Below are 15,651 nucleotides of genomic sequence, written 5' to 3'. Positions count from 1 at the left end.
TTTTTCCGCCAATTCACGATAGTTTTGGCGACCATTCTCCTTCAAAAGTGATTTGAGACGTTCTTCATTGAATTCAGAAGGCCTTGCGAGCGGTATGTGTCATCGACGTCAAAGTCGCCATTTTTGAACTTTGCAAACAATTCCCGTGCTGTAGACTCGCCTATGACACCTTCTCCATACACGTCACACATGTCTCGGGGTGCTTCGGCAGCTTTTCGCCCTCGAAGAAAGCAAAGAAGAGCAGTTGTCGAAAATGTTGATTTTTGCCTCCTGCGTACTCCATTTCTAAGCCTTAAAACTAAAAAGAATTAAATAACTCAAAAATAAAATTAACATAGTTTTGTCGAGCAGAAAGAGTGCAATCGAATGAATACTTATCCTTTGCCAAATAGCAAACGAATCGTTGTAAAATAAATAAAAAATATAAAATCGCTATGAACTTATTCCCCAACCCAATACATTTGTTGCTCCAGAGCTCGATATTGTAAATCTCTTTCACAATTTAGAAAAAATTACTTGCTTACTTACTTATATGTCCTGATCAAAGATCACAACCCATTACCGGATTAAGACCGCCTACAACAAGGCTCGCCATGCGTCTCTGTTGCGCGCCCTTCTCCAATTTGTTCCTTCAACTTGGTCCTTCCACCGGAGGCATGGTGTTCCCTTACGTCGTTAACCTCTAACTTGCCATCTGAACACCTTCTTTGCTAAAGCTTCTGCATCCACACGCTCGACGTGGCTCAGCCAGCGCAAGCGCTAAATATTAGGTCGTCGTAGAGCTCATACAGCTGGTGCTTCATTCGGCGGAAGTAGTTATCGCCAACACTAAGAAGGCCGAAGATTTACCGCAGTATCTCGCTCTCGAGTACCCCAAGAACGGTTGCGTCAGTCTGCGACACAACCCATGCTTTAGCGCCATAGAGGAGCATAGATAAGATTAGCGTCTTGTAGATTGCTAGTTTTGTCGGGCGAGAGAGGTCTCTGCTACACATTTGCTTACTGAAACCATAGTAGCATCTATTAGCAAGCGAGAATCGTCGGTTTACCGCCAGGGTGACATCGTTTGTTGTTGGAATGGCGGAGCCAAGATATTTAAATTCCTTGATAATTTCAAAGGTATAGTTGTCCACTGAAATGCTGGATCCAAAACGGGGTGCATCTTTTTTAGGGGACAGCATATACTTCATCTTGGCCTCGTTACTCGCCAGACCCACTCTAGTTGGCCCTCTTTCGACAGCGGAAAATGCTGCGGTAACATCTCGCTTGCAGTGCCTTGCGATGTCAACATATTCAAGGAGATGGACACTTTTGGCGAATATAGTGGCATTTCGATGAACTCCTTTCCGCAGTGCCCCCCTTTTCATGAGCAAGTTGAAGAGGTCAGCCGATAGTAGAACGCCTGAAACGTCTGAAATCTCGCTCGGAACTGAAAGTTAAAATTATCCCAGTAAAATTTCCGATACAGAATACATTTGCGTTTTATTTTTGGTGAAATTTACATCAATTCGGGTCTTATGTACAACAAACGTAGGGTTATAATTGTTGGGGTTTTAAACCATGGGGCAGTCCAAGGCCGAAATAAAATAGGAGATAAAATTTTGTTTAGTGTATTCAATGCCTCTGAATTACTCACAACGTCCTCGGATATAACGACAAATGTAAAAAGCAACCCCTACGTGCGACCGTTCAAAAAAAATTTTTTTTCGTGTTTGCCTGGCAAAAATATTTTCGAGCCCATGAAGCCCTGAAACTAAATTATTTGTAACCACGTTTTAGCAATTCTATACATTTATCAACTTATGCATGTATTTTCAACCACTCTCTACTCCCCTTTCACATTCCTCATTCACTTATAACCGCAATGCCTCAAATGTTACAAATTCATGTATGGGATCTATGCGTTCAGCAAATGTCTGCCCCCGAAATGAAAATTCCGTGAAAGACAATTTTTTTAAGATCTCAAAGTTCAACTTGCGACCAATGCGTTGCGTGTAAAGTGATGTGAACACCGAACAGACTGCCCGAGGTTTAAGTGCGCGCACTTGCGGCGCTGGTAGGTCCACCTCTGGCACCGTTCCCTGTAGTAAATGACGCGCATAATTAATGGAGTACTCAGATAAAGTGCTCGCCAGACCACGTTTTAGGTAATTGGCGCTGGTTGAGAGGAAGACAATCTCCAGGACACAGTCGATTTGAAACGCTTTATAGACATCAGCGCTGGTTTCGACGGCTTGCAGAAATTCACTGATACATTTCATTTCCGGTGATTGCATACTATTCATTACATCGCCTAGTGTTGCGTTCTCTGGTAGCGAAGACTGTAAGAGATAATAGGTAGATAGATTTGGATATGAAATGTCCATTAAAACCCGCATATGTATGTATGTACCATTAGGTGAGTGACGGCGATGGCTGCTAACTCCCCGTTGCTGATGTTGCGCGTAGCGAACGAAGTGTTCTCCTGAAGCATCGCTCTGCACATGCACTGTAACTCTTTAACTGCTTGAGGCGAATTCAATAATCTGGTAGCTAAAGAGATATTTTCTTTTTGGATGAAATTTTCGGTGAATAGCTGTGAAGAGAATGGAATTTATTCAAGTTATGTTATTATTTGTTCTCTTTGATTGTACGCAATGTGAGAAGATCTTTTACTAACGCAAAGGTTCAGGTTGAGTAATTGGTTTAAAATAATATGATTCCCAGCAAGCACTAAAAAATTGTGTATAGGGGTTCTGAGTGGCGGCATACTTAACCTTGGCAAAGCCCACTCAGAGTACCTTGGGCTCTTCAGATGAGCACCGGCCTTCAGTTCTTAAACTAATTTTACCTTATAAGGGTATAGCCAACATCAATATGGGCTGCGATACACCCTATTCCTGTGTACGACGTGGAATCAACTGATTTGGTTCTTTTGGCAATGAAGCACTTACCATTGTGAAGAGAACTCAGAGGGTGTGGCGAATATCAGACCATTAACCGGCTATCAGCGAATTTGTAAGTATAAACTGGTTGGCTTTCGTCCATGGTGAAACAAATTTAAAAGGTATGCTCAATAACAGAGCGAATTGGCAGAATCAGCTGATGGGCCCACGTAACCCGACTGAACCCAGCACAAAAAATTTGTAAAATTTAATTTAATTTTAATTTTTTACAATACATCCACCGTGGGTCGTTCCCAACTCGATGATATTGAACAATCTATCCAAACATTTAAAAGATTCCACTAATACAAACGAATACAACCAGATTTTTCTCGAAACCATTTCCCCATTAAAGAAAGATTGGGAGATCATTTTTACCGACGGATCAAAAACCGACACCTGCACATCGTTTGCAGTGACAAACGCAGAAGGTGTTACCATCTATGCCGGAATTTTGCCAAGATTCACTTCAATATTTACAGCTGAAGCAGATGCGATACTTGAAGCAGTAATCTTTGCCTCCCAGAAATGTAGCAAGCACTTAATTTGCACCTCAATCGAAGCTATCTTAAACCCCACAAATGACACCCCGATGATAACAAAAATCCGCAATATAATTTCAATACACACAGGTGCAATCAAAATTATGAGGATTCCTGGGCACTCTGGGATAAATGGTAACGAAAAAGCTGACAAGAGAGCGAAAGAGGCGAATAAGGAACCTCTTCACACATTTGACTATATCACTTGCTATGACATAAAGATACTAGCGAAAGAACTTGCCGCAGATAACGCAGCAACTAAATGGAACATTTATCAGCATCCTTATAAAAACTTTAACCCCTTTGAGGGAAAAAATATCTACCCTCCATCTGCATTATGTCACCAAGCAAAAATCTTTACTCGACTGAGAATCGGTCACACACTCATGACACATGCCCACCTGCTCAGCGGTTCACCGAAGCCTACATGCCCTTTTTGTGGCTCCAACGAATTTACTACACTTGATCTGATAGATACTTGTCCTTCCCTACAAAATATCAGAACATCCTTTTTCTCAAGCATCAAACCATCGGAACTCCTCAAACAGACAACGGTATGCAATTTAAATAAGATTTGTGATTAAGTATCTAGATGTAAGTTAAGGCTATAAGACACGCTGTCATTTTTTATTATACTAATAGCCGAAGGCCATAGTAGCCAGTGCTTTAGCTCTTTAAGTGGAATAGTTATTTATAATTGTTACTCTTTTAATACATAAATAAATAAATAAATAATTTTTTACCGAAAAGTGCAAAAAAATCATTTAGAAAATATTTATTTTGTTTACTCTCAGACGAAAAGACTTGCAATTAAAAAAATATTGGCCAAAAAAAAAATTAAAATTTCGAAATCTTGTTTAAACAAATTGCTCAATTATTATTTTTTACCGGAGGGTACGAAAAAAATTAAGAAAATAATTCTTTTATTTTCCCTTGGACCAACAATTATTTGACTTACAATTCAAAGAAAAAATATTTTCACGAAAAGAAATTAATTCTGCTCAATAGTTGTTGCCCTACTTCTTCACAATTTATGCTACTGTATGGTACAGCATCCTCACCACATTTCATCAAAATCGAGGCTATACAGTTTTTAAGTGGACACATTTGACATCTTTTGACACATGTTGTTGTTGTTGTAGCAGCTTACTCATTTGCCAAATTGTATATTACTATATTACTTTGACAAAAACAAAAAAAAAAAACCATGGTAATAAAGTATACAGTTAGCGTATATACAGTTAGTGTATATATGTACCTGCAATAAGGGACATTTCCCTGAATTTTGATGACAATGAAATAAGTCCTACTGAAAAAATTCCCAAAATAAACTAATTTCTTCCCCCGCCACAGTGACCTAACCTCTTAATATATAACCAAAATATGCTATGGAATTAAGGCTTAGTGAATATTAATAATTGTTTTTGCCCACTCACCTTAACAGCTTCATCGTACAGGTTCTCAGTGATTTTGACAATTTCCAATTCCCCTACAAATATTAAATTTCACTTAAATGTTATTTTTTAATTACAGGTCCACAAAACTTGCCTTTACAAATAATGTTTGAAAGTTGCTCACTCATTTTATATTTCAAAAGAGGTATATTTGAAAATTATAATAAAACAGTAGAAACGTACACGATAATTCTGTATATTTCTAAACTTTTGTAAACAATTGATGCGCTTTGCACGTACAAAAACTAGGAAATGAAGGCGTCAGCGATGCCAAAATTCAACTGAACAAATATATGGCATGAACTTTGAATATCGATTCAATTGGTCTGATAACGTGCCGACCGAATCACGGCTACTGAGCGGAAAGCAGCTAACTGATACAAAGCGTGACCACTAGCAACAACATCAACACCTCTCATCCTCTACTCGGGTCTATGCTATAGTATATGCGGTGTAGGATGTTAAATAACAACAAACAAATTAAGACACTCTCGATAACGCTCGAAAATTTTAACTGCCAATACGCTACTCCGACCCTGCAGAGACTCTACTAGTGCAATTTACAACTTCTTTTTTTCAGCTAGCGAATTTGAAGTGAATGCCTCAGTTTGGGTTTCCTATTATGTTTTCCAGAATGTCTCTCATCATAATACATAATTTAGACTGTTTTTAGAATAGATGCTTGTAAGCCAGAATTGAATTCCCTACTCCCTTTACTAAAGTTAGTGATTAACTTAAAATAAACCAACCGTAATGAAAAATATAAATAATTGAGTGAAAACAGAATATAAAATTTGTTTGCTCAGTAAAGGTGACATCAGGTTTTCCCTGTAGGGGAGTACTCTATGCCATGCATGTATGTACATATGTATGTGTGTTTGCGAGTATAAATGCTCAGTGTTTTCTTAATGAAGCAATTGACGGACATCGCCTGGCCGTCTGTACATATGCGCGTATGTATATATGTATCTACAATACATACATACATACATACATACTTGTGATAAAAGTGAGAGTCTATTGATCTGGTGTGGGGTGGTAAGTAATATAATGGAATACAATAGTCGCCCGATTAGGGAAACTAATTCGAACAAGAGGCGATCACTAAAACTATTCCCAGCCGAAAGCCTCTGATGCACGCGCTGCGTTTTTTTTTTTGTTTATTTAACAATTTTATCATTATTTAAGCTTTAAAAACAAAACAAAAAATAAAAATAAAAATTTAAAAATAAAATAAAAAATTAAAAAAGCTATAAGGACTGCTTCCAGCCGAAAAAAGCTACAAAAAGTCTCTTTTAGAATCGGAGACTTCAACACATCGACCATTCCCATAATCAAATACTTGGGAATAATGATAGATTAAAAAAAATTGTTTTTAATTAAAAAAAAACAATAAAAATTAAACTATTTCTTTATAAATGGTCAGATGTTGTTTTAAAATAAATCATGTAAAAATTGATATTCCTTCAGCTTTCACTATTTTTATGCAAAATCCGGCTGAAGAATTACATCACTTAAATGTCCGCCATGAACACGTCCACAGGTAAAACCCGCCAAACAGTCGCTTCATAAATGCCTAATTCGTCGAGATATCAATGTTGAAGGTTGTTCAGCAACACTTTGTACTACAGCAGCAATATTCACAACAAATGTCCAGTTTTGATTCTTCTAGTCCTTTTTCTATCCTTGATAGAACCAATTTCTTGAAATTTTTTCATCAACCTTTGAATTGTCGACCCATTCAGACGATTAAAAATAAATAAATAATAGACGCGTACACTTTGTTAGGTGTTTGGCGGAGCTTCTCCTCCTATTTGTGATGTGCGTCTTGATGGTGTTCCGCAAATGGAGGGACCTACAGTTTTTAGCCGACTCCAAACGGCAGATATTTTTTATGAGGATCTCTTTCATAGCAAAAATTCGCCATGCCTGCCGAGGAACAACCGCTATTAGAAAAAACGTTTTTTTTTTTTCATTTTGGAGATTCGTAACAACGTACTTCGAATGGTAGTTACGCACCAACCCATGATTAATTTTATGCCACCTTATACTTAGAACTATGCAGTAGCATTTGAAAATAGCAGCACCCAATTAAATTCACATAAAACCCAACTTTTCACATAGTCAAAGTTGAGTGTGAATTTTGTTGTTCATAGCTTGCTACGTCGAGCGTTCGTATAACCGTGCGTCTACTGTATTAATAGTTTGCGCTAAGGTGGAGTGAACAGGGGGAGACAACTGTAAATATTAAATATCTTCGCAGATAAATTGAATGACAGAACACGACTTGGAGATGGGCTACAATGCGCCTTTATATTGGTATCGACCTTTTTTGTACGAATGGCGTAAGGCAACATTACATACATAGAGGACCATTTTAATACTTATTAGGTTTATTTTACAATAGTGTTCAGTCCACTTTTGCTGCTCAGCGAACAAAACTATAAATGGATGCCTTATCAAGTGTTCAGTGTTCCACTCCTTATCAACATGGGATATGGCTAAATGGGTTGCAAAAAGAATTCGATGTTCTGAATAAATTTTTATATCAGATCTAGATTTATAAAGCAGAAAATGGTATCAGGGAAAATAGTAAATCTTTTTAGCAGTTTATTAACGGTAAAAGGAAAACCACCGGAATTCCGGATAAAATATTTTTGTTTGTCAATCTGATACTGGAATAGAAAATACTTCTATACATTTAAAGATGTCCAGCTCTCATTTAATGATTTACTCGACAGCTTTTCGGCCTTGACAAATGACCCAACTCCTGGAGAAGATGACTTCTCTCCTATATTATTAAAAAACTGTGTTATAATTCTCTTTAATAAATCACTAGCTTTAGCATGATTGGAAAAAATCTTTTATTATACCGAAACATAAGTCTGGAAGCAAATCGGATGTCGAAAATTACCGCCCCATCTGCAAACTCTCTAGTATACCTAAACTCTTTAAAAAAAAGAGGTTGTCTGTAAAGTCGGTTTACTGACGATAGTTTAACGTGATAACGTCATAAGAAAATACTGATTGAATGGTTGCATTTTTCAAAAGAAAATTTTAATTTTATTTGTTTGATGGATATTTTGTATGGATATAGAGAATGAGGTAACATTAACATAACATAACACAACATAACACAACATAACATAACATAACATAACATAACATAACACAACATAACACAACATAACATAACATAACATAACATAACATAACATAACATAACATAACATAACATAACATAACATAACATAACATAACATAACATAACATAACATAACATAACATAACATAACATAACATAACATAACATAACATAACATAACAAATTACCCCGTATTAAAGCACTTATCAACAGCTTTCATTTGATACCCATATCGTACACACACAACCAAAGGTTACCCGGGTCCACGTTTTGACCTATATCTCGAGACCCCAGTCACGGAGCGGCATGAAAAATACTCTGTACTAAAGCATTCACCAACAGCTTCAATTTGACATCCATATTGTACAAACACATTCTAGGGTCCACGTTTTGGTCTCTATCTCGAGACCCTAGTCACGGAGCGGCATGAAAAATACTCTGGACTAAAGCATTCACCAACAGCTTCCATTTGATACCCATATTGTACATACACATCCGAAGGTTACCCGGGTCCACGTTTTGACCTATATCTCGAGCCCTATTTCCAAAATGAAATATAATCCATGTTACTCGTGGAGGATGTAGCTTTCGAATGGTGAAAGAATTTTTAAAATCGGTCCAGTAGTTTTTGAGCCTCTTCATTACAAACAAACAAAGTTTTCCTCTTTATAATATTAGTATAGACAACATATCTTATAAGGTATATGGTAAATATTATATTACCATACATTTTTTCCTTCATATATAATAAAAAAATTAATAATAATAACATTAAAACAAAAGGTATTATTAACAAACTTGGTTTTATTTTAAATTCTTCAAGTGAATCAATTTAATAATAATCAATAAGAAGGCATATGCAAATACAAATACGTGAATTTATATATGTACATATGCGCATATACATACATATATACGCTCACTTAAGTAGGAGAGAGCAAGATGTCGAACGTTGCCGTTCGTTTGCTTTGTTTGCTTTGTCGTTCGTTCCGTGCTTTCGCTTGCAGTTCATTCAATGCAATGAGCAAGGTAACTACATATGAGCAAGGTAACACTAATATGAGCAAGGTAACACTAATGAGCAAGGTAACACTAAAGAGCAAGGTAACACTAATGAGCAAGGTAACACTAATATGAGCAAGGTAACACTAATGAGCAAGGTAACGACACATTTTTTCGTGCGTGCAGCCTGTTAAATCGAATTATAAGACGTTATCACGTCAAAAAGGTTCATGATTTGATTGTCTTCCTAATTTCAGACCTCATATCGCCTTATAAGCATGGCTTTGTAAAGGATAGATCTACTGTTACGTGTTTAGATTTAGTCGCGAATTTTGTCTTAAACAACAACAATGGTTGGTCAACAATGCGATTTCATATTCACCGACTTTTCGAAACCTTTCGATAGAGTCAGCCATAGTATCTTACTTAAAAAGCTGTGTTCAATTGGTCTTCACCCTAATTTCCTTTCATAAGTCGTTTGCGTCTTTATCACTGAGAGAACTTAATTCGTTCGCATAAACAATATAAAATCTGATGTCACCAAAGTTATCTCATTATAGCTCTAGGCAGCCATCTCGGGCCAATATTACTCTTAATCTTCCAGACGTTTTGGCATCGCGTTGTCTGATGTATTCAGATGCCCTGAAAATTTATAGAACTTAACAAGATTGGAAGCTTGGTGTGATGATAACTCCTTGTCTCTTAATCCTGGTAAATGTCAGTACTTGTCCTTCAGTATACGCAAAGTAACGATTGATTTCGATTACAAGTTGGGCACTACCACCCCCACAAAAACTTATGCAAATGTAGACTTTGTGATTGCTAAGTCTACATCTGTGCTCGGCTTTGTAATAAAGGAATTTAAAGGAGTTGTATTTTTCTCTTGTTAGGTCAAACCTCGAATATTGCAGCATGTTCTGGGATCCATTCTATATGGGTTCATCTTTAAGAATTGAAATGGCTCAGAAACGTTTCACTAGATTTGCCATTCATCTCCTTCGTTGGAATTGTAGTTTGCCTGCATATAAAAGTAGATGCATTTCGATATCATTACCAAATTTTGAAATGGTGAAGAAAAATTTCATCGATAATGTTTATTAGGGGCATAGCCACGATTCATATCAAATGCCACTTCTTACTGGAGCTAATACTTTTTAATTGTTCTACTCTTAACCTTAGACTCCGCAATATGTTCCATTTACCTTATCACAAATCAATTTGAACCGCAATGAACCGCTTACACGTTGCATGAGGCAGTCTAACCAATTTTGTAAAAATGTAGATATATTCTCTAACTCATGCGAGACTTGTAAGTCAAAACTTAATTTTAAGATACACTTTTTGAGTTTATTTATTTAAGCTTTAGTATTAGCAGCTATTGATAAAATTTTAATTAAATAAATCAGTTTTCCCTATGCCCTCACTATTAACTTTTTTACTAAGCATTAATGAGTTACCTCAGCCATGATTTTGTGCCTAGACTTGTTTAAACTATGTAAATATTCTCTCTCACTTAGCTCATGAGAGTATAACTTCAGCCGACTACCATCTACCGGCCACAGTTAACACTCATTCCTTCTCATTGAACTAATTGAACCTTCAATTACGAGTGTAGCGCCACCCCCAAATAGTATAAAAATACCCGGGCGTGCAAACAATAATCATAAGAACTATTTGGAGAGCACATTTCTATCTACATATGTATGTATGCATACATACAGATGAATATTAAATTCACCAACAGTTGGAGCATCTCTATGTTTCGCAGCGGCTGATATGCGAGTAATTTCATTAAATTGAAGCGTTTAGTTTAAATTGGATGAAATATTGGCAATAGTGTGAGCGTGACATCTCTTTGCTTGGCGTAAGTACACACTTGCCTATGTGTTTATGAACGCACGTACATTAGTACAGGTTGGTTGAAAAGTAAAAATGCACAAATAAAAGCATGTAAAATTTTATATGAAATTAAAGTTTTTTTATTCAATATATTGTATCTCCAGCAACTTCAATGCTTTTATTCCATTGATCATCCGATAATTTTATACGGCATCTGTACGATTTTTCGGCGGGAGCGGTCGTAAATTCTGCAGCGCAATATTCTTTTGGGTAAAAATTTCGGAAAATAAATTAAAAACGAATTCTAAGCAGCTCAATTTTCTGTATTTTCAAAATTCTGTGAAGAGTAAAATAAATATTCTGAGTATTAAAATTCAGCATACAAATTTATTTTGGGACATATTTCTGTATTTTTTAAAGTGCCGTAAAGAAAATCCCAACGGACCTCTTTCGTGGTATAAATGGCATCGCTGTCTCTATGTGCGATGCGGCTGCCAAACCTAACCTAAACCTAAGTAAATGCGCATCCTGAACAAAATTTGATATTAGCTCTTTGTTCGAACTAATTTTTGTACCGATGACATTTTACCCGAATGTTCTACTAAACCGAATGTTACCAAGCTTTCACTGGAAGTCAGCTAGGAATGTAACTTCCAACGCACTAACTCATTAAAAAGATGGAGCCATCAAATTTTTATGACGCTAGTCTTGTTTATTTTGGACTTCACTATGTAAAATAGACACAGATTTTAGTCTAATTCGACACTGTCGGTAGATACAATTTTGATTTTTTTGCACATCATAAAATATTTTTTGTTTGGTTATTACGCTTTTTTCTTTCATTTTGTGTAGAATTCGAATCTTTCAGAAAATGTAGGGAAAAAATTGGCCCACCTTAACCTACACATGCATCAACGGTGAACTTAAGATAGTGAGGATTACCCGATTTTGCATTCAATAATTTTTATCCATATTTAAGGTAAATTTCATAACTCCGCGTTTGAAGATTTTCATCTCCCTATTGTTAAAAAACTTGACCAGCTCATTTTCACAAGCCTCTTCTGAGGTCACTTTTATAACATGAAACAAATTTTACGAATACTTGAATAGCTGAGAATCGCTTGTTACCACATCTGAATAATACGGCGAATATGATAGAACCTACCACCTAGTAGGCTCTCGGTGCTTTCGAGGCTTCGTGAAAGAGGTTGCTGTCTGGCGCTGCTTTATGATGAAACACAACACCCTATATATTCACCAAATATGGCCAGATGTGGTCGATCGCCTGCTTCAATTTGGTCAGTTATGATTAGCAAAATTCTACATTGAGTGTTTGACCTGATAAGAGCAGTTCATGTGACAAATATTTTTCAACTCTAAGCGATCTAATACATACCGCTCTTAAAAAGCTGTCGAGATGGGCTCTAAATACCGGTTGAGGTGTGAACCCTTAGAAGGCAGAATTAGTGATGTTTTCGAGGAAATACAAAATTAACACCAACATTAAATGGTGTGAGGCTCGAAATAGGAAATCTCGACAAAAAACAAAATTGGTGCATGAATGTAGAGAACAGAGTAAGGAAAGCTACTGTAGCTCCATTCTCATGCAAAAAGGCAATAGGACGTAGACTTGGGGTCTTTCTCGGAAGAACACTCTCTGGCTGTATAGAACTATTAGCATATCTGTCCTCCTTTACGGCATTATAGTCTAGTGGAGGGTTGTCTGTAAGACTCCGATTACGCTTATATTTATCAGGGGAGCTCTTGGAATCCCACCCTCTGATGCTCTGAATACTCTTTGCTTCTTACCTCCGTTAGTTTAGTTGGCAAAGAGAATGCAGGTAACAGTGCTGCTCGGCTTGCCGCAAATAATTAATGGCGCGACTTTGATTTTTTTACACTCGGCCCTGTTGACTATTGGCTGAATGAACCATACTTTAATAGGTTATTAAATACTAGAATTCCAGCTAGATGTGAGTGGGTTGACAATATACCTGGTCGGAGAAAACTGCCTACGGTTCTTTACTGATGGCTCAAAACTTGACGATAAAGTTTGGCTGAAATTCTAGCCATTAATGAGGTAGCTGCTGGTTAGGCAAACATGTGACTACCATTAGAGAAGTCTGTATTTACTCCGATAGTCTATATTTACTCAGTCCAAAGGGTTCTTTTAAAGTACATCAATTCGTGTGGTGCACACACATCGAGCTTCTTCTTGGGGCCAGCCAAGTTGCATCCATACAAGAAAATAGTAGTAAAAATCAGCACGTAATTTTTTCTTGCGATTCTTGATGGTTTGCATGTGAAAGTCGACTAATCTTTTGTTGTTGTTTTCTTTTTTTATTTACATTTGGGTGAAAATTTAGCATTATGCTATCATCTTGTATGTATTCGTCTTGAGACTATTATTTGGTCACTTTTACTAAGAAGTATAAGGTCGCGGCGTGGAACCTCCCGAGCCTAGGCAACAACGAACTACATCTCAAATATCATGCGAAGTGCCTTGGAGTAATACTAGACTGAACAGTAAATGACTGTGGAAGCACTATATTGAAGAAAGGGAGAAAAAGGCCAGTAATGCGCTGTAGGCATGCAAAAGAATGCTGGGTGTTACTTGGGCTCTACTGCCCATTGGTGCTACACGGCAACAGTCAGACCGATATTGCTATACTCTGTGGGCAAAAAGTAAGGTGAATTTATTTGTCAAACTTCACGGGATTAAAATTTCGCTCTAGTTACAATATTTTTTTCATGACTTGGCAGCACTGTTAATAACATTTGGGCCAACTTTCATGTGAATATCATTATCAGTAATATATTTACGCTTGTGTTTACCAAACGACCAAGAGTGCATTTTTCGATTTTTACAATGTCTGATTTGATTGAGCAGAGAAGTGCCTTCAAATTTTGTTTGCGGAATGAAATTTCGGCTGCGGAAACGTTTAGCATATTGCAGAAGGCATTTGGTGATTCGACCATGTCGCAGAAAAATGACTTCAAAGGGGGTCGAGAACGTGATGATGACTTGGAGCGCTCCGGACGACCATCGACGTCAACAGATGACCAACACGTCAATTAAGTGAAGGAGTTAGTGCTCAAAAATCGTCGGTTGACTGTTAAAGACCTTACTGATATGATCGGAATATCAGAAGGATCTGTAAAAACCATTTTGAAAGACCATTTGGGCCTACGAAAAGTCAAATCTCGTTTGGTACCGAAAACTCTCAATTTCTTGGAAAAAAGTCGTCGCGTTGATGTGTGTGAAACAATGCTTTCAGACTATCAGGACAAACTCAAATGCATCATGGGAGATGAGACTTAGATTTATGCTTACGACCCTGAAACAACCGACCAATCAAGCGAATATCGTGCTAAAGGCGAGGCCAGACCGAAAAGAGCACGTCAAAGTCGTTCAAAAATAAAGGTCATGATGACAGTTTTTTTCGATTTTCGTGGTGTGTTGCACTATGAACTCCTTCCACCTGGCCAAACTGTTAATAAGGAATATTATTTGAGCGTTATGTGTCGTTTACGTGAAACAATTCGTCTAAAAAGACCAGAATTATGGGTCAACAACTCTTGTTTTTTGCATCACGATAATGCACCGTCTCACACTGCACTCGTTCTTCGTGACCATTTCGCCAAAAATTCCACGCATATCGTTTCGCAACCCCCGTATCCGCCTGATATGGCTCCGTGTGACTTCTGGCTATTCCCAAAACTCAAGAGACCACTTCGGGGAACGCGTTTCGAGTCGATTGAGGAGATAAAAGCTGAATCGAAGAAGGTGCTGATGGCTATACCGGAAATGGACTATTTGGCATATTTCGGGGATTGGAAAAATCGTTGGCATAAGTTATTATTTTGAAGGGGATGAAATTGATTTACAAGAATAAATAAAGATTTTTCATTTTACAACCAAATTCACCTTACTTTTGGCCCTGGTGGACTGCAACAAGAAAATCGACATTTGAATGGACTCAGCGACTCGCTGAAATGTGCCTAACAGGAGCAATGAAAACCACTTATACTGCGGCACTAGAAATGATACTTAGCACAACACCTGTTGACCTTATGGCGGAAAATCTTACAGGAAAATCCGCGGGAAGGTTACTGGCTGCTGGAGTATTTACTTACAGAACCTTCGGACATAGCTCAATAGGAAAGAGGAGTTCAGGTTCCACAGACTATTGTACATGATTCCGCGATTTAGTTGGGAGAGAAGGTTTCATCCTACAATTGAAGAAGAAGGATGGCACAAAAGTCTGAAGCCTGGCCGTAGGACTTTTAACATTTACAGGGTCCGGCACTCGAAGTGTAACCAACTTCAGCCCGCTCGCGAGAAAAGAAAATCAGTAATGGATTTCAAATGTAATAGTGTAATTTCATTATATTTGGCTGGAAAATCACAACCAGTGATTGTTCGGGAGCTCGAGCACCTTAAAGTAAAGAAAGTTTTTGTTTATCGCATCATTACTCGTTACAATGATATTGGTAGCATCGCGAAACATCATGGAGATAGTCATCAATAGACAGCAACGTCACGTGAAATGGTTCAAAAAGTGAAGAAGCGACTTGAGCGAAAGAACTGAAAATATCTGACCTTAGCATCCGCCGCTTACTAAAAAATGATCTTAAAGTCAAGACTTATAAGATCCAAAAAACGGATAATCTCATAGCAAAGCAACAACAAGTCAGACTTGAGAGAGTGCAGGAGTTGCTTCGCTGGGCGAATGCGGTCAATT

At 37.4% G+C, this 15,651-nt stretch overlaps 1 protein-coding gene across 1 annotated transcript; it reads right to left on the bottom strand.

The window, feature by feature from the left end:
• Nucleotides 1-1,456: 1,456 nt before the first annotated feature.
• LOC128871633 (uncharacterized) lies at nucleotides 1,457-5,279 on the bottom strand. The gene is made up of 4 exons (XM_054113532.1): nucleotides 5,015-5,279; nucleotides 4,903-4,955; nucleotides 2,393-2,575; nucleotides 1,457-2,321 (listed from the first exon to the last, which is right to left on the bottom strand). Exons 1-4 carry the CDS (start codon nucleotides 5,046-5,048, stop codon nucleotides 1,854-1,856), a joined length of 738 nt encoding a protein of 245 aa, XP_053969507.1. The 5' UTR covers nucleotides 5,049-5,279; the 3' UTR covers nucleotides 1,457-1,853.
• Between the last annotated feature and the right edge of the window lie 10,372 nt (nucleotides 5,280-15,651).

Source organism: Anastrepha ludens, chromosome 2, assembly GCF_028408465.1.
Source record: "Anastrepha ludens isolate Willacy chromosome 2, idAnaLude1.1, whole genome shotgun sequence".
Taxonomy (NCBI): Eukaryota; Metazoa; Arthropoda; class Insecta; order Diptera; family Tephritidae; genus Anastrepha; species Anastrepha ludens.
The sequence above is the reverse complement of the archived record's forward strand: the minus strand, read 5'-3'. Positions and strand labels throughout refer to the sequence as shown.

Coding starts and splice junctions, on each gene's coding strand:
- LOC128871633 (XM_054113532.1), bottom strand. CDS start 5,048: ATGAGTGAGCAACTTTCAAACATTATTTGTAAAG. Junction 4,956..5,014: donor TTCAAACATTATTTGTAAAG/GCAAGTTTTGTG, acceptor TAATATTTGTAG/GGGAATTGGAAATTGTCAAA. Junction 2,322..2,392: donor TCGCCGTCACTCACCTAATG/GTACATACATAC, acceptor TATCTCTTACAG/TCTTCGCTACCAGAGAACGC.